The 19,493-nt window shown below is 41.7% G+C and overlaps 1 protein-coding gene across 11 annotated transcripts in view; it reads right to left on the bottom strand.

Annotated features, from left to right (window-relative positions):
- Positions 1-494: 494 nt before the first annotated feature.
- Positions 495-19,493, bottom strand: part of chb (CLIP-associating protein) — a 23,602-nt gene continuing 4,603 nt past the window's right edge. The window contains exons 2-26 of one of the 11 annotated variants that reach the window (XM_026815755.1): positions 17,309-17,414; positions 16,770-16,941; positions 16,499-16,675; positions 16,252-16,328; positions 10,138-10,169; positions 9,975-10,059; positions 8,853-9,010; positions 8,543-8,779; positions 8,201-8,454; positions 7,946-8,130; positions 7,663-7,788; positions 7,321-7,431; positions 7,169-7,264; positions 6,912-7,092; positions 6,606-6,840; positions 6,026-6,091; positions 5,503-5,834; positions 5,121-5,424; positions 4,889-5,052; positions 4,665-4,815; positions 4,457-4,556; positions 4,220-4,379; positions 3,926-4,139; positions 3,643-3,849; positions 495-3,583 (exon numbers count right to left, since the gene is read on the bottom strand). In XM_026815755.1, the coding sequence (XP_026671556.1) occupies positions 3,380-3,583; positions 3,643-3,849; positions 3,926-4,139; positions 4,220-4,379; positions 4,457-4,556; positions 4,665-4,815; positions 4,889-5,052; positions 5,121-5,424; positions 5,503-5,834; positions 6,026-6,091; positions 6,606-6,840; positions 6,912-7,092; positions 7,169-7,264; positions 7,321-7,431; positions 7,663-7,788; positions 7,946-8,130; positions 8,201-8,454; positions 8,543-8,779; positions 8,853-9,010; positions 9,975-10,059; positions 10,138-10,169; positions 16,252-16,328; positions 16,499-16,675; positions 16,770-16,941; positions 17,309-17,414 (4,134 nt within the window). In that variant the 3' untranslated portion in view covers positions 495-3,379. Of the gene's footprint in view, positions 3,584-3,642; positions 3,850-3,925; positions 4,140-4,219; positions 4,380-4,456; positions 4,590-4,664; positions 4,816-4,888; positions 5,053-5,120; positions 5,425-5,502; positions 5,835-6,025; positions 6,092-6,605; positions 6,841-6,911; positions 7,093-7,168; positions 7,265-7,320; positions 7,432-7,662; positions 7,789-7,945; positions 8,131-8,200; positions 8,455-8,542; positions 8,780-8,852; positions 9,011-9,974; positions 10,060-10,137; positions 10,170-10,258; positions 13,545-16,251; positions 16,329-16,498; positions 16,676-16,769; positions 16,942-17,308; positions 17,415-19,493 lie in introns of those variants that run through there. The other 10 variants (XM_018029413.2, XM_018029414.2, XM_018029416.2 and 7 more) reach the window with 10 other exon arrangements.

Raw genomic sequence — 19,493 nt, 5'->3', positions numbered from 1 at the left:
GTATACAATTACGAAGTCTAAATCTATATCTCGACAATTACTTCTAATCGTAATTACGATGTCCTTACGTAGACATCACGACAATTCTTAAATTAAACACGATTTTTCACTCACTGCGAAGAAAACGTGACACCGGTGCTACGAAAATTAGGAAATGGTACAGGCAGAAACTCTGATCGTTGATTGGATAATAGAAAAATAACGCGCGAAAATGGACGGAACACCCGACCGTTTCGACTTTACTCCAGAATTTTAGATGATCGTATACCTATTCTCTTTGGATCTGTACCTGGTGTTTCATCTACGTCGTTGATGATTAGTTATTAGTCGAAAACGCGAGTAAGAACAAACGACAGTCGGGAAGAAAGGACTTCCTATCCATAGAGATGATGTATTATCTCTATGCTGCGGTCACGTGATATCGGCACATGATCAGAGGACACATTTGATCATGTGATACAAATTACGATATAAATATTGTGTGACAAATAGCGGAAAGTATACAACAATTTATTTTATTTCGATTTGATTCCAGCTCAAACTTCGTTTGAACCATCGGTTATTTAATGCTTTTCTGATACTATAGCATGACGAGACTGGAAATATTTTCAAATCTCGTTTATTGACAGATATATAAAGCAATCGACTAATCATCACTCGCATATAAAATATATTCTCTAATACTAATAAGATTAGAGCGTATTAAATATACATATATCGGCGATTAAAACAACATTCCCATTTTTATACCGGTTTCATTTTCTCAAGGATCACGATTAAAGATTAGTACGATAAAGTAAAAAGTACAATTTTCTGTGCGTGTAACAAGTAATCAACACGAAACAGTTAATAGAATAAATAGCGATAGCCTGCATTCCTCCTATCGTTTCGTTTAGTCGCAATCAAATAAATAAAATTTATTTGATTAAATTAAAAACCAAATACCGTTCAACCTTACCATTTTAATTTCGCGAACGCTCCTACCGAGACGCTCCGTCACGTGGAAACTGACATTTCCCGATCCCTTTCCCACGAGGCTCTGGCCCGTTTTTACTTGTTTCGAACTCTGAAGTCGTGGCAAATGAAGAAAGCAATACATCAATAGTGTCAACGAACGATTTATACGTATGGACTTATAATGTTAATCATCGCGTTACAAATAGACTGGCAAAGATCTGGATAGTACGTCGTAATTATATGTTCAGTACCCTACTTGTATCATACACGCATTAGTAAATATAATATAAATCCTGTCATCAATAATAATTGCTGAAAAACTTAACAAAACAAGCTTTCGTCGAGAATTTGTTTTATAAACGATCGCGACACTACGCAGAGTACAGCAGTGCCAAGATTCTCGTTCACCTCCTAGCACGACCAACGCTGCAGGCAGTGACGGTGAGCTACCTAATCCGTATTAATATTACAATTATGTTCTATAATAATATATATATGTATATACAATCCGCAAACACCACTTCAAACTCTAAACCGCTTCTTAAAATAATGACGAACAAATTGTGAAAACATCATCGAACGAAGTTTCACATCTTAGACGAAATCGATTAATTCACATTAAATCCTACACGTATAATCTCCTTCCGTTTATTCGCGGAAGATGATGCGAATGCTGTTTATCCATCGTATCTGTGATCGAAAGCAATCGCTGAGAACAATTCGCGTGTGTAATATTTTCAGATCACCGCGATTTATGAAAATAGACGTAGATATACATTCGTCGACGATTACATTGTTTATTAATCCACAAAGATGTGCGTTCATCGTTCTCGACGACGAAGTAGCAAAATGAACACGAAGAAGGTCGATAATCTGATTCAATTCATTTTCTTCGAACAGCGTCGTTCTAATGAAAGGGGGGAACTTTACGTCGAAAGAATCGAATTCTCTAACTACTTTGCTGAGACTACAATCGCTTCAACTTTTTTTCTACAAGACGATAAAAGACGATCCCCGAACAAATCTCGTTCCGACGACGCCAAAGGCACCAAGTAAAAGAAATAGCTCGCACCCGAATACTGCCCTGTCATCGTACACCATGCGATATCACTTTTTTGGCACTGTTTGCCCACCTATTTATTTAGGAATTACATTCTACCACACGTTATGTATCGTCTGCATTCTATTAATTTCAAGATTGTTCATGGGTGAAAAATGAATAGATCTAAAAAAATGATCGAATTTGGTAATACGTCGATGATTCACTTTCAGTTTGATCATGAAATTGTTCAACTACTCGGGAGCCTACTATTTAATAATAAAAGACGAAGGTTGCCTATATATTTATGTATAATATGTATGCTTATATAAAATAAAACGGAAATGACAATGGCACAGAACGTTACTAAAGACCGCCGTTATGTTAGCTTTGATTCAGCGTTCGTTTAATTCTTGGCAACGTGACGAATAATTTAAATATTATCATTACTCTCAAACATCGCGTTCTTCTAAATACCATTCTTCCGTCTTCATCGCGTATTACTCTCCCTCCCATTCACTCGATCACATTCTCAATTCTTATATCTGTTTCTTTGTCAATTTCATCTTTGCATCTCTGTTGAGTAATTGTGCGTCCTTGGAAAATCTGACTAGCACACGAATTTTTCTTTCAGACAAATAAATTATATGCTCTCTGGTCGATTTACACGCGGTTCGGAAAAGTTGCTGTGATAATTGTATATTACGCGTGTATGCATCGACTTTTGCTCGTCGTTGATGTTAGAATACGGAAGAAAATATTTCTTAGAAAATTTATTCATCGTCACTGATCGTACAGAATCTATATGAAACGGATCGTTGTCTCGACACCTAGTTTTTCCTGTCTTTAAATTAATTAACTGCAAGGTGTACAGCAACATATTGCCACGTGCGATACTACTTAGCGATGTTTTTTAAAACGGCGTACAAGCGTATAATGTTATCTTTACACAACGTATTCTCGGTAATAATTGGCATTCACGTACATCATTCATTTAGAGGGCCACTAGGGTGTCTCTCGGCAGTGATTACGCACTGTCTCTCCTCATACTTATACTCTGACCAGACACCCGAATCAACCGCGATCAACTCTAATAGACGCGTAACAATAATACACTGAAACACCTAAATATATACACAATATCCTAACGAAATTCAAAGAATATAAAATCACAAAATGGACAAGAGGCACGACACTGTTGTTTCGTTCCACAATATGGGGAAAAGTATTTTGAACTCCTAGTAAGAAAAAACGCTAGAACTTAAGTCGTAACCAATAAAAAATACACGTATTATGACTGGAAAACCTTACGTATGTACGTCCCTAAAGCGATTCTTCCCGATTAAGTATCACGATTCTCAGCATCGCGGAACTTGTTGTTAGTTAATTCTTGCTGTTGCTACGCGGGCTCGCCGGCTGACTGTTCGTTTGTTGGGCGCGCTGTATGTAAATGTTCAACAGTTTTAGCTTGCTGGTGTACAAGCAGCTCAGATGAGGTTTTATTACTTCTTCACCGACTGCCAAGTGTATGGCTACCATGCAAAACACCGCACTTTTTCGCACCGCGCTTTCATGATCGTCGTATGCCTGTCGCGAGAACGTAATAGTTAGATACAAAGAGAATGATTAGTACTTGATTAGCTTACTTTGATGAGGCCGGGCATGACTTTCGATAAGTGGGGTTCTATTGCGTCGCGACCCCAATGTTCCACAACCTTGTGAAGCATTTTTATCGCGCCCATGTTCAACGGATAAGGTTCGGTAGTTATTATAGTCGACACTAAATGAATTATTTGTTCCGGTTGGAGGACCATCGCTATTGTCGCAGCACATCTTTCTGCCATCCAAAGAATCTGAGGAATGAACGATCGTTCGTAATAGTCGCGAACCCAACGAAGTCTGTCTAACGAAATAAACTGACGAACTTACAGGTGATCTGGAATTGCTGCTACTGGTAGAATCTTGATTCTGATCGTCCAATTTGTACGCGTTAATTACTTTTAAAACCAGTAGTTCAGGATAAAGAGAAAAACTGTCTAACAGTTCCGGACACTTAAGCATATCGTTTAGCGTTTGAAGTACTTCTACTTGTAATCTCTTGCTATCGTTAGACAAACTATCTAATAAAGTTTTGAGCAGTTTTCTAAAAAAAAAACACCAAAGCCAATTAATTAAGAGTCATTTATAAACATAGATCAGACATACGAGATTTAGTATGCGTACTTAAAATTTTGTTTAATATACAAGGCATCTCCTTCTCGAACATACAACTCGAATTCCTGTAGAGCGGATATTTTTTCATCAGTCTGTGCTGTTTTAGATTGTAACGTTTTAATCATATTATCTAAAACTTCTGGTCTTTTTGCCGGATCGGGTGACGATCCTACAATGATTATAGTAAATCAAAAATATCTTTCCAAATCTACAGTCAATATTCTCATTTAAAAATATTGTACATACCATGCGTTTTGTAACCATTATTTTCCTGAGGTAGAATGAGATCGCCAGCAATTGTATCGCTCGAACCATTTACTGTGATGTTAGTCACAGATCGGCCCCTCTGCGTGGGCGAAGAAACAGAAGATGAACGACCCTGATAAAAATATGCTAATAAGCACATGTCAAGTAGACGGCTATTTTTTGCGAGTGTTACCGATCACTCACTTACCGAATTGCATAATGTTGGTCCTTCAGTCTTCTCTTCTACGTCGGCCATATTACTGATGCCACTGTCTTTGCTGGTCGTTGCTCTTTCCAAACGCTCGAAACCATAATTCTGTATTTCAGCCGTTGTACGCCTCAAGGATCTGTGGGAAACGCTTAAAAATTGAAATGACTAAGAACCTATAAAGCGTTGACGATTCATCAAGGGAAAATACATCAGTCACTTACTTATAAACCTCTTCCAGATTTTCGTCCGCGTTTTCGATCTCGCCTTTACCTTTCGTGCGAGCCGGAGAACTCTGAGCTCTAGGTGGCGGAGTTCCCGGTGACGCGGGATTACTGGTGCCCGATGATTTTCTTAAATGATTCTGTACTAATGGCAATGCTGCCTCCTACGCAACGTCCAAACGTTTCATTAAATAAGTCCTGCATCTAATGCTTACGCTTTTGATAAACTTACTTGATAATATTTGGGTAATTCGGACAATATCATGGTCACTTTTGGAGGATTTAAATTATACAACGATATGACGGCGTTCTGTGCATGCCTTCGAACGTCTTGACTTTTAATATCGTTCGACCAATCGAGCAGCCTTGCCAACGCCGTTGCCGAAGGGTTGTTCAATGCAGACGGTTCTGCCGTTTCCGCGATTTGTGTGATGAACATGCATGTCGCTACTCTCACTCTGGAGTTTGGCGTTTGCGTTGGATCCGTCAAATACCTCATTACAGCAGGCAAAAGCTGTTCTCCTCGGAAACATTCTCTACAAGATTCGTCGAATGCAGACAGTTGGAACTATCACGAAAACGTTCATATCAAATATCACTGGACGGTCTCTCACCTGACTACGTCAAGCGTCTTGTGAATTTTCGCTTGTATCGAACCTAAAAGATCTGTACCCAATTTATTGAGGAGTCTGGCACACAACACGTAAAGCCAGTCACCGAGGTCCTCGCTGTGTGTAGCTATCAATTCGTTAAGCGTGTCCAAAAATAAACTAAAGACTTTCGTATGAGAGTCCATGAACATTTTCGTAAAGATGTCCGTCACCTTGCGCAAGTCCGTAGCTGTGAGCGTATTTCCCATCGAAAGAAAATGTTGCAGTCCCACTAAACCTTCTTTCCTATCACCCCAATGCTTATGCCCACAATTCTCTATAACTTCCTTAATATCCTGCAAAATCGAAGAATTGCTCCACATAACAAAAAGAAATCACGGGACTATCGCTTGTCATCTGTTCTCAACAGATAGTTCTGTTCACGATCTATAAGATCGTGGTTCTGTTCTCGTTTGACGAAACAGCAGTATAGTGTATCGAATGTGTATGCAACAAATGAAAATGGATACAATTAAATTGAACAAACCTTAGGGGCAGATGGATCCCACATATCACGATACAGTCTTTGTTGAGAGCCACTCCATGAGAACGACTAATGGGTAGATGGGCGATGGATAGTATGGAGAACAGAACGGCACATCGCGTTAGTCCAAATCAAACAAATATGCCGCAACAAAATCAACAGAAAAAACCAGACATGCGTTAACTACATTGTTCAAGGATCGATAAAGCCTGTACTCTATGTAATTGATCTAAATACTACGTCTATTCCCGAGAACTTCGTTTCGTGGAACGATAAACGACGTATGCAAGTAGCAAGATTCCTCGCTATGTTCGAAGCAAACCCTTAATAAATAAGAAAGTAAAACCCCTCAAATAAAAATGACGCAAGCATTTTATTACAAATTAGGAAAGCGATACTTAAACAAACGTGGAATGAAAAAGCGTATCGGTACTATGAGCCGCTTAAATATTTCAGTAATGCGCAAGTGATACTTGTTACAATGTACGCATAGAATTAATGTATTCTGTATTGTAAGTACCCTATGTGAAATATCGTCTGCGTTTACTCTCTCACGCTAGTTTACGTTTCCTTCCATACTTACATCGTTCGGACGCCTGAAGCTGTCCATGCTTCGTTCGGAGCAGATGCTGCTCGTCTCGCTATCGTCGCTGTGATCACCCTTCCCCCTCGGCGTTCTCGGGTAGTTGTCGATATTATCGAACGTAAGCGCATCCGCCAACGCTGATTCGGCTTCGCGCGACTGCTGCAGCATCTTCTGCGCCATCACCGGTCTAGATTGGGGCCTATCCGTTGGAGACATATGTAAGCTTCTTCCCCTATCGTTCCATAACGTTCTATGTACAATCGGGACCGAGGTGAAACGAGAATGCCAAGGTAAATGTCGTACCGTATTTTGCTCGCGAAACTCCGGTCCATTCCAAACCTTTGCGGACTCGGCTCGCGACTGTTCCCCGTACTCCTGATCCCGTGTCCAGATAAACGTCTAGGTCTCGCGATCAACGATTCACCTTCGCGATTATACGTCGCGTAACTCAGCCTTGACGACGGTGAGCCCGATCTACTGCTAGCTGCGGAACATTGTATCACGTTTTATCGCGAAATTGTCAGCTATTATTAACTTTGTCCCATTTAGTTGAGACTTACGTTGAGATTGCGACACGCCAGACACTCTCGTCCTCGTTCTCGCGGTCCTCTCTGGACTGGCAACGGTGGTTGTGTCCGGCGATTTGCTTGGTCGCGCTGTAAACGAACTTGCTGAATTGATCGAAACAATGACTTACGCGATTCATACTTACGAAGAGAAGCCTTCTGTCGGCTTATATTGGCATACATCATCCTCGCCTTTGCTCTCTGTGCTGCTTGCAAGTCTATCGCGCTGGTAGACCTAACGCCCGGCGTTCCGCGATCTGTAGAAAATTTCCCGAAAAAATTGTTAGGATAGAACATAATAGGTGTAGAGAAATCAAGTGATATCGCCGATGCAACCGCTGTAGCGTGATTGAAAATTTGTACGCCGTTTTCTGTGATGAAAACTGGCGATAACGCTTATAGCGATTCCACCAACTGTGCATCGGTGCATTGGGTGTGTGTTCTAAGTTGCTGTGATCTTTCGAAGCGAACGAAACAGTGACAATTACAGTGACTATCAGTGTGTCTTTGGAGCACTGGGATACCAGACTGGCGATAAGACCGTGGCAAGGACGGGGTACGTCTGAGGGGGCCGTGCGGCTGACCCGTGGTCTGATGCAAATTTTCCGTACTACCTTCATACGTTTAATGTAAAGTAGAGTCACGAAAGCAGCATGAAAAAGAAGTGACAAGTATCATCCACCGCACTGATCGCGTCTCTTCGTTCACACCAAATTCCAATCTATTCTAAATTATATTTCCTCGGGATTAAATCGAAGATAAGCGAAGTACCTGTGGCGCTCATCGCTGGCCTTGATGTTCGAGGACTAACGCTCGCAGATCTCGTAACGACGTTCAAACTGTTGATGCTTCCGCTGTTGCTAAGAGACATCAATGAGCGTTTGTATGCGATGTCCAAGCTGTTCAGCAAGGTTTCTGCTTGCTCCGGGAAATGATCTTTGTATGCCCAATACGACCTGAGAAACAACGTTTGAAATACCATATGTTCTTTAGTGAAGAGCGAACGAGGAATGGAATTGTATTTACTTTCGAGCGAAGGCTCTTGCTTCCGAATCGGAATCAGCGATGCCCTTCTTGATCGTGTCTTGCAATATTTGACAGTGTTTCTGCAATATCTGAGTAGGCCACGTCTGCAGAATCAGATGGAGATACTCGCACGTCGCCCTACGTATGTCTTTGCTTTTGTGATTCAAGCACGATGCGATGATTGGCACGAAACGATTGCAATGCGTGTTTTGAAGGATAAACCTGACCGCGACGGCACCGGCTGTTGCCACAACCTGGGAACGAACGACGTCTATGTTTTTCCATTCGATATCATCAATTCCCATTTCGTAGGTGTATCTACTAAACCGACGAATCACTCACCTTGGCACTGTTCTGTATGAGGTTCATTAAGGTGAGTAATACCGCGTCGCCAAAACTAGCGAATTTATTTTTCAACTGTATGCTGAGATACGCTAACGTGATGCACGCCTCTCGCACCACCTGCGATCTCAGATCGGTGCAGGCCACCTCGAAAGGTCTCTGCAGGCTCTTCAACAGCTCGAAGAAATTGTCGTAAGACGTGCCACCCGCGATAACGATTGATCGTACTTTTTTTATCTACAAGATAATTCATTTGTCATCACATTGATCTAAAGTTGGATCGGTTATTATGATTATTATCGATGCGTACGCTCTCCGTCCTCAGTTTCCAATCTTTCTTATCGTCGCCGACATTCTCTCTTATGATCTTCATCTGTTCTTCGAGGTCTTTCGCGGAGAATAAGTTCATCGATGGCACATCCTCGAACGCTGTGACGAACGTCTCCTCATCGACGGCACCAGCTTGCCCTAAATATATCATTTATTATGCATACTAACTTCGAAATTAAAACCTCAGCTTGCTCGGAAAATTCTATTTCAAAAATCGGTCTTACTTGAAACGTATTACTGTGTACTACGTTTATAAAAAACTTGAATATGTTACAAGGTATTAATAAATATCTAACGAAAAATGGAAGAGACACTAAAAGCAGTGCGATAAAAAAAATGAACGTTAAATGAATTACAATGAAGCGATATTGTGCAAAAGCTGTTACGATGAATATTAACTCGATCGAATTAAAAATAATTTTCCTTTTATACTTATATCATGACGGACATCTGAAAAGGCGTGAACGAAAAGTGCAACAATTGGCATAAGAGAACCATCATGATACAAAGTATAAAGTCGATTATGCCAATGGATTTTTTTAGATACCTGATGCCGGTTTTACTGACACGTTTCTTTTGACGGGCCTTGAAGACGAGGGTGTTTTACCGGGCTGAGCTGTGTCATGCAAGCGAATAAATTAGCATTCTCGTCGTCCGCAGTTCATACGGACTTCGTTGCGGCGCATGTTCGGTGAGAATCGTTTGACAAATCACAAATTATAAAATGGTGAGCCAGAATAAAGGTGAAAGCAAAGAGTTATAATGTTAGCTCCGTAGCTGTGCATGGATGAACAGTGTTCTGTGCTTCCGTAATTGTTAATATCAAAAGTCGTAACATCCAACACTTATTTAATACAAATTATATGTGGCACACGAAGCGATGTTGTTTACGCGGAGACAACAGGTGGATAAATGTATCAGATCTACTTGCATGGTATTATAAATATAATATCTTCAATTCCATTATTCTACGTAAACAAGAAATTTAATGTACAAGGCTACAAATCAACAATTTAAATTACCATGCTCAGAATGAAAACTGAGAAATCACGTTTGTGTATTACTTCGATGTTAATTAATACCGAGCAACATCTAAATATACCTATAGCCGAAGCCGGAGTTTTCGCAGGACCGAACTGTCCTCTTTTCGGAAGGGCAGGTGTCCTTTTCACAGGAGCTGACTTGGTCTGGAATGATTTGAAATTATTTTTTATATATTACGAATAATTTTTTAGCGTGGAGCCGTGTCCTTCTTAAATACTTACTGCCCTGTCAGTCTCGTCCACGTTTTTCCCCACTGGAATAGAATGCACATGAAAATCATTACAATTAGTCGAGTATTTCCTCTATTTTTTGGTAATTACAGTTTCTCTAACGCATTTGTACCTAAATCTGGGTACAGCCACGGTGGTTTATGAATGTCACAATGACACCCTCTTGCTCTAGCGCCGGGATGTTTCACAATATTATCCCACTGAAGAATCCATCTACTACTCGGATCCCACAATTGTTTATCAATGCTAGGATACTTTTTCAACCCCCTGTGTAAGCAGCGATGGCTGTTTGACAACAGCATGTCGGTGTCGGTCATTGTTACAAAACTCGCGGTGCAATACGAATATACAAACTACACACTTTCATCACAAAGTTCGTGCGACACTGTTACATCTTTGAAGAAATGATTTCACAGAGAAGATCAGCAACAACGTTAGAGAAAGTGATTTGCAATATCCAACGATGCGAAGAATTCTCTAATTACCAGTTTCGATCGGCACTCAGTATAATTACGGAACAGCGATATTAACATTTTTATCTACATAAAATTCTTCCTGGAAGATAAGGGGAGCACGATTTCATTAGATAACGAATATTGACGTATACTGTAATTTTATTTAAGCCTATAATACCAAGATTCGCTGCCTGGCCAGTATAAATCGAATCGGGGAACGAGGCACGGCACGAGTTCAACGCGCTAAGGTGAAAACCTAGATTTGCATCCGTGATATCACCGGTAATAAGCGCGGCAATGAGACGCGGGAGAGTTATTTTCTCACGTTACAGATAACAAGCATCCTCGTTATTACGTCTCGCTAATCGAGAATTCGATTTTTACACGTTCACGTCACTCGACGCAAGAATGTGTTTTGCCTCACGGCGAACACAGCCGGGCATGATAATAATTGGCGAAAGAAAAACGAATAACTTTTTCAAGGATCGGTTGCGTCACGGAACGCTTTACGCGTAATCCATTAGCACACGTGTACGATCACGAGGACTTATTTATGGTCTATTACAAAGATAATAAAGATTGGTCTATCTGTTAAATGGAATCCTCGTTCTCCTTGAAGACGTCAGAAAAATTCACGGTGTTAGAGGACGATCGCGCGTTAATCATTTCCATTGAAGATTCGACACCGATGCTATCTCCGGATAATAGCCAAGCGCAAAGTTCTTAAACCGATTTGCAATTCAAAAGCTGACGACACGTCGATCTTCTCGTGGCAAGCTGCCGATCTAATGATCGGCGGAAGTAAATCGGCAACACGTTCACGTAAGACGGTCTCAACGGTCGAACGAGTCCGGTCCGCGTTTCTCGATCACGGAACACGTCAGTCACGATGACTATTTTCCAGGACAGACGGTCTTCGGTAATAAATTCTTCAACGGTGCACCGTTAAGCAAAACCAGAAAGAACGATCGCGACCATCCTTCGCGATACGAGTCAAACAATGAAATAACGAACGCTAAACAACGCTTGGTTCGACGCCACACTACCTTGAGCATAATCGTTATCGCATATATAATCGTGACCCATACGTAATTCGCGTAAAATGCGTCGAGCTCGAGCATCCGCGTACGACTGCAGCAGTAGGAGAGGCTCGCAGCAAATTAATCAAACACTAACGACGATCTGTCATTAATAACACATCGTATTTCGTTGCCAGGTACCTCTGGATCGGGTAAACAAACGCGCCGAAGAGAAACTGAAACGATCGTCCTTGCCCATTGTCTGTGAACGGTATCGGCGCACACCAGAGTTTCGAATCGCGTCACACTCGATCGTGACACAGAAAAAAAAACGAGACGATCAAGATCACGGAGTGACTCTATTCTGGACGGATCACGTGCGTTCCTTTTTTTCTAAGAAACATACTAAGTATCTTTATATACGGTTTGTCAGAGACACGCGCTCGAGACTCGGGTTGCTAAATCGCGACTCGTTTACGAACTACCGGTAAGCGTTTGCTTGCCGCCAGAGAGAACCGAGAAGCTCAAGTTGGACGGGAGGTAGGGGACCTTCCCCTATTGCGTGCCCCTCGATGATGGGGGCCAAATCGAGGGACCCGCCAACATCCGAGAACGGGAGCCCATCTCACCGTTACCTACGCGACAGAATCCGGGGAGCCGAAAATTCATGAAAGTACAATTCGATCTACGTCCTCCTAAAACGTGACACAGTTGCTATCATCTTACAAATTGTTAGATTATCGTGATTCGCGTCTCGTGTTTATTTCGATTCTCGCTTTCTCTCGCCATATTCGGTTTTTAAATGAAGCGCTATCGATTGATTTATCGCGAGAGATGTAATTAAAGACCGAGGTAAAAAAGAATTGAATGAAACGAGTTGACCCGGTTGCGACAAATTGTGCCGGTTCAGGTGTAAAACGGCCATCTGATTAATGCGGTTCCATTCAATTTGCGGTTGTTCTGAACGTTTTCACGCAATCGCGGTAACCGATGAAATCAGAACGGGGAGGCTGGTAACGAAGATTAATGTCCCGTAAGAAAGAAACAGGTCCCGAGGAATCTGAATAAAATTTGAGACCAAAACTTCGTTCCTTTTACACGCGCGTCCGATATCATTAATCATTCTATTGCGTAATTTCGATACAGTAAAGCTACAAGATTTCAATTAGCTGCCACCTGCTGAGTTGATGCAACAAAAGGTCTCGAGATAATCTACAATTACCGCGATCGACGCTGCAATTAAATTCGAGATCTACCGCGGCATGGGAAGCGAGGTAAACGGAGCTCGATTACAATGTTTAACTGTAATATGTAAGCTGCGTGGAACTGTCGTCGGGAAGTTAATGGAAACGAAAGAAGGAGACTTTTAACGGAACGATGAAGAAATAAGCAGAAACCGCGAGTACCGTAATTACACGTTCTGAATTAAAAGGACGCAATTAACGTCTGCTTAATCTCCGTTCTGCGTTTAAACAGGGACAAGCTTTAAATTGTCCGTAATGTATCGATTGCTATCGGTGCGTTTCAGCGTCGGCCAGTTAGTAGGTCAGAGTGACAATTTCAAGAAGCAAGAAAATAAAAAACTCGATCGACCGTTTTACCCGCGGGCCCCGATGAAAATCTAGATAGACGTTTTACGCAAATTGAAATACCTGATAAAAAATAAACGATATAAATGCTAGTTGAAATACATGATTCTCTATTTTCCTCGACTATATTCCCTGCTTGCACAGTTGATTAACGTACACGGCGTGCACGGTATAGGAATTATATATTCTTCTGTTTGATTCAATGAACCACCTTGGGCTTCTTAGAAATTCAGTACTCGGCGGATCGAGTGCGGAATAAATTACGGATAGAAAACGAGAGATGCAGTCACGGTAATTTCTTCGGGAATCGTACGTACACACCGATTGTCATTCATTCGGTGAAAGTAACGTTATTTATTGTTCTTTAACGATCGTCTCGAGATACGCATCGGACGCTTCTGATTTTTCCATCGAAGAAAGCTGGATTAAGAGAAAAGCAAACACCGCCCGTCCACTTCTCTCATTGTTTCGCATCTGAGTTGTAGAAAACGCGAATTCCACAGAACGGTTATTAAACGCCAAGATGAAGAGTCGCCCACGCGATAACGCTATCCTCTCCGTTACATAATGGAACTTACACGCATACGAAGAACATAACTTTATCGTTCCGCGTAACAAAACAATTATTACCCCATTAGGGTAATTGATCTGTTATTTAAAACAGGGAGAGATCATTCGCGCGCGTGGTACGCTTTCCTCGCAAGAGAACATGCTTCGGTATCTGTCCAAACGTAAATCTAAATCCGCATTGATTCCCATAAGTTTGCTCGGTCTCGCATTCCTCAGTCGACTATGGCTTTTGTCAATAGGCTAAGCGTGAACACGCTGCTCGTGTCGAGAATGTCAGCAGAGAGGATAAAAAGGGCATCCGCGTTTAATATCTGATCATGCGGACAGCGGAGAGAACGTTGCACCGTGAAAACTGTGAAGATAAATCCGCGTTACCAACAACCCTACCTTTCACTTCTACCACGTGTACGAGAGCTGTCCTCAGGGTAAGGTCGTAGGAGCGAAGGCGAGTTCAAGCTGAACGGTGTGGGTGCTAATTTCGATCAACAGTGAAGGGTAGCCTGAATAATCTCTATACCGAACCAGCGTTGCAGAAATACACCTCCGAGATTCCTATCGTGCCTCAGAGAGGGAAAATGTGGTTGTTCGTACGCTAGGAGGACGAACTTAATTAAATGAATTTAACACCTTCCCCGAGGTTTCAACAATTACGCATGGGAACTCGTGCCGTTTTATTGTAACGTATACGCCACGGTATAAAGCGAGAATCCGGTGAAATCAGTCCGTACAATCGCGAACCTAACACAATTCCTATACGTGGCAGGTCAGAGAGAAGGAGAGAGCGAAAACGAGACTTATGCAAATTTTTCGTAGCGCCGCCGTGCTCGCTCAACCTTTCCGTGTCACACGCCGCGTACAAGGATAGAGCCACTCGTGTCGCGCGAATGCACCATGAAAATTCCACGTACTTACTTACATCTGAGGGGAAAAAATTAGCCGCATGTGAGAGCGAGAGCGACCTGAGCAGAAAACGAAAAACGGTTGTCCTTAATACGTTTCGCTAAACAAAAGGCATGTTTGCATGATAATAAACTGAGGAAGTCACGTGGAGGAACTCGTTAGTGCTTCATGCTAATTTGGTGTTCTATTAATATATCTGAAATCAAGCGAAGAACCGTAATTCCCCGCCAAGCCCATCTATGACCTAATCGCACGTTCAAGAAACGTATTCTGTTCGAACGTCTTCGGAAACTAAATGACACAAGAATATTTTTCAAATTTTTTTCCAAGGTATCATCGACTATACTTTCACCGCAAGAATGGACGGCATTTTTTTTATAGAAACTGTCTACTATATCCAAACCAAATTCTAAGAACTTATCCTCCTCCAATTTATTGTTACGTAAGTAACGCATTCTTTTTTTTTGCTAAGGGACAAAGATTGATTATACAATGGGACGCATACGTGCATCGTGAGTCATCAGGAATCTCGGTTTACCCGCGCATTTTTCGTATCCTACAGGCATCATCGAGCCGCGTTTTTCTTATTCTCATCGTAATAATGTTAAGTATTCGGTTGCCGGGGCGACGTGTAATATTTCCAATCGAAATTCGACTACCCGGCCAGTAGTCATACAATGTTACAAGGCCGTTGTTCGAAGCGGGCTGGCTTTAACATGGTATGAATTACAGACAGTGCTTGAAACAATACACCGCCGATATTGCATGGTACACCGTGTCGACTATCCGTGTATGCAATATTATGTAATGCCGTAGAAGAGATAACGCGAATTAGCGATCTCATTGTACGTCGCAGGTATTAGCCTCTCAAGGAAACGATACTTTATCCTGTTCCTCTTTTCTTCGCGGAACAATTGGATAAAGAATTTCTTTTATTACCACCGAAGCGAACCGATAAATAATTGTACAAACGATTTTATAACTTAATAATGCATCAGAAAGTGCGATCCTTGAATACGGCAAAAAGCACCGGAGGCATTCCTTTCGCGAATTAGCCAGAAAACGTGATCCCTTAATCGTCTCTGCCATCATCGTGCCTTCGCGTTTTTCTTACATTACACCCACATTTGCGAGAGAAATCAATCTGAAGAAACGCAAGGTAATAAACAGGACAAGAAAAAGATATTTACTACGATCGAGAGCAGAGGTTCGAGAGCGGAGAAACGTGTTCACCGCGACGCAATTAAATTCAAATTGGCCTGTGTTTTACCGTGGTGAATCGAGCGAAATATTCTTATCACGTCGAGAAACAAGCGGTCCTCGCTAAATATTCATCGTGTGTATCGGGTTAACGTGGACGACGGGAGAGCAAGAGGCGTGTACACGCGTGAAAGAAAAGGTAGGCAGGTATTCGCGAATGCGAAGGCATTCTCAAACGCGATAGCGTTCACGACTGCGGGATGGCAGCACGATACAGCTTGAATAATATAACGGAGGTGACGCGCGTGACAATCGGGTTTTTATACCCCTTTCATATCTGCCGCGATACCAAACCGAAGGGAATTTACTCACCGTCCGAAGACATCGCCAGCGGCAGCAGGTCTCCGGCCGCTTTCAGTTGGTCGAATTTCTCTATTAACAGCAGCAACCTGTAACACAACATTCGGCACACGTCTTTATTAAGTTCGTAAAAAGAAATACATCCTTGAGTGACTGAGTGTCAACGCAATTAAGGATAGAAAACGCAATCACTTTGGGAATGAAAAGTCTAATGGCATGCGGGCTCGAAGCCAAGGATCGATTTCGCTTTTTTACTTACTTCGGTTGTGGTACATTGTGCTTTCTCTGCAAGTCGACTCGCAATCTTTCACCGACGTGTCTGTAGATATCGGCCAGCGTGTTCAGAGCTGTTTCTCGCACTTTTTCGGATGGATCCGACAGCAGCTTTACTATACTTGGAATCACTCCCGACAGTATCATTTCATCGGCGCCGTGCCTGTAAAAGGATTGATTAACCCGTAATGAAAGCCTTCAATTTTTCTGACGGGACCATCTTCAATTTTACTGCAATTGATAATTGTAGAACTTACTCGTTCAGTGTGGTGGTTAAAAGAATCAGGGCCTCTTCTCTTAGTTTGGCATTTTTGTGAGTGAAGGCCGGTCGTAGTTTATCTAATAGCTGCTGGGGAGACATGCATCCCTTTTCCATTATCTTCAATAATACTAGCTGCGCTTTTTCCCTCGTCGCATCTTTGCTGTCACCTATTGGACAAAGATCATCGGTACTCTTAATCGCGTCGCTGTTAAACCAAAGTATAGCACGTATGGAAACAAAACCGAGACCGGTTTCCCGTATATTTATATCTGCTACATAATATCTCATCTCGTAATACGCGGTTCAACTTCCGTGCTTATTTTATCTGCGCCTCATCTAACCGTGAGTAAAGATTCACGAACCGCGACGATTAAGTTTACGAAGATAAAACAAACAGAAGAATGTACTTAATATTCAACTACGAAAAATCTGATTTAGATCGACAGCTTCTGATATGGATTCTCTACGTTTTCTCCACATTCACTTTTGATGTAAATGCATGAAAATAATTGTAGGATTCGAAATGAGACGTACCCAGTCTATCTATCGTTGGCTGAATAATAGTGGAAATGTAAGGCTTGAAATCGTGATCCATTCGATCTGCGAGGAACGTGAGGATCTCTAAGCCGTTCTGGACGACCTGGAACAAGAGAAACAAGAATCGTTTAGTATCTAAGACACATATCGAGGATCATAGCAGAATGATTGTCTCCTTTCCGTATAAAACGTTCTAAATCGGCTTTCTAGCCGGTGTTGCAAGGCAATTGAGGCTCGCCGGGCTATTTGCTGAACACAGACAACGTTTATACCGCCGCGAGAGATTAATTAACGAGAAAACCTGTGCCACGTAAACCAGCTTATGACGAATTAAATGAATTGAAAACAAATGATGACTGATAGAATTATTTGTTATATTCGTTAAGGAACAGAATTTAGTTTAAAAATAAACTGCTTGGACGTAAACTGTGTATGTGGTTACTAGCAAAGGGTGTAGGGTGTATCGATCCGGGCAAAATAAACTCCGCTTCCATGGAAGCTGAAAAATCTTAGACCCCTTGCAGGTTTTTCATCCTCCCTCGTAATTACACGTGGTCTGCAAACCCTCCCACCGTGTGCAGTCTTAACGATTACTTCACCGTACTTTCGTTTTACCTATTTTGCAGCTTCGCACCGGCTCCCGCGAAAACATACCTAATTGCTTCGGTTCGAGCGAATTACGCATTCCGGCCCCGTGGTTACGCACGAAATCAATAAGCAGCTCGGTAGCTTGTAAACCACCATATCAATCTTCGATGAACCATGGGGACAGAAAACAAGCTGGCTACCAAATTAATTCGCCCTTTTAACTTGCCAAGTATCTGCGAGGGTGTTGAATATGAGATTCGGGATTAATCTCGGCTTAGGACAAGTAAGAGATTTTAAGCACGATGTAGCGTGCTCGCCGAGGCTGTTAATGATCAGCCAGTGTGCTAATTATACGAGTCTCGAGGCGGAGAAAGAGAAACGAAAAGGCCCGAGCAATGATGTCACACAGCCAGACGACAGCCCTGAGAGAACGTTTACCCCGTCGACTCTAAAATAGGTTTACACGACTATGTATAGCGCTTCGTTAAATGTATTTAAACTGTCGCGGAGTAATGGACGGTTTCGCAGACAGTGACATTGGGATTCGCACTTGAGACTCGCGAGTATCGCCGATCAACCGGGATTGACCCATTTGCAATACGCTCTCAAAATTAACACGGTTGATGTACCGTTCGTTTCATACAATAATTTATGAATCAATTGATACTGAATTTCGTAGAGTCGATCCAACGTTTCGTTCATCGATCTATATAATATTTAATATTGCAAATAGGTGAACGATCGGCCTCTCTCATTACCGTCGAAAGGCAGTTTGACTTCCGTGGGGATAAACGTATCCAACACCGATTTGCACTTGCACTTTCTATATTGATCTGCTCGTCCTCCTCCCGGAGGAGCAGTTCGTTCACCCTCCGACTCCCCAGGTTCTGCAAATCTCTCATCTTGAATATTTCGAATTTTCCACGAAGCTAATGATTAATGCGATGAAATGTATTTAATAATATAGGTATGAACGTGTGGCAGTGATCAAAATTGTTAAGGATGTATTGGCTATACAGTCAATCCCAAAAGTTTATGTACCTTAGAAAAACGCATTTCCTATAATTAAAGAGAAATCAGGCGTCGGAAAAATAATGCTAATAATAAATAGCTACGTGCTAAAAAGTATAGAAGGAAATATCCAATTAAGTATTGACGCTGACAAAAAATTTTTTTCTTCAAAATTTCGAAAAATGCTTCAAATAAAAGTTGTTTTCCTTCTAATTTCGATATTTAATGAGTTACATAGGATTATTTGGCATTTAATTGATGTTGACGAAATCCGACCATTCTAGCGTCGAAACGGCGAACTTTTGGCAAAAAATTTCGTTTTTCCTCAATAACTCCTAAATCGTTGGACTTACGAAAAAATTGCATCTGACCTTTCTTGTAGAGGACGACGAGATCTACAATCTCTGTATAAAATAACTTCGCTAACATTCATATTTAACGAGTTATTGATGAAAAACGAAAAAACAGTTTTTTGCAAATTACTCGTTAACTATTGACGCTAGCCAAAAGTTTTTATACAGAAGTTGTAGATCTCGTCGTCCTCTACAAAATGGCCCTATAAATTCCCCCCTAAGTCCATCCG

Source organism: Ceratina calcarata, unplaced genomic scaffold (genome assembly GCF_001652005.2).
Source record: "Ceratina calcarata isolate Rehan_Ccalc_2016 unplaced genomic scaffold, ASM165200v1 scaffold48.2, whole genome shotgun sequence".
NCBI lineage: Eukaryota > Metazoa > Arthropoda > Insecta > Hymenoptera > Apidae > Ceratina > Ceratina calcarata.
Note: the sequence above shows the minus strand (reverse complement) of the source record. Positions and strands in the feature narration are given on the sequence as shown.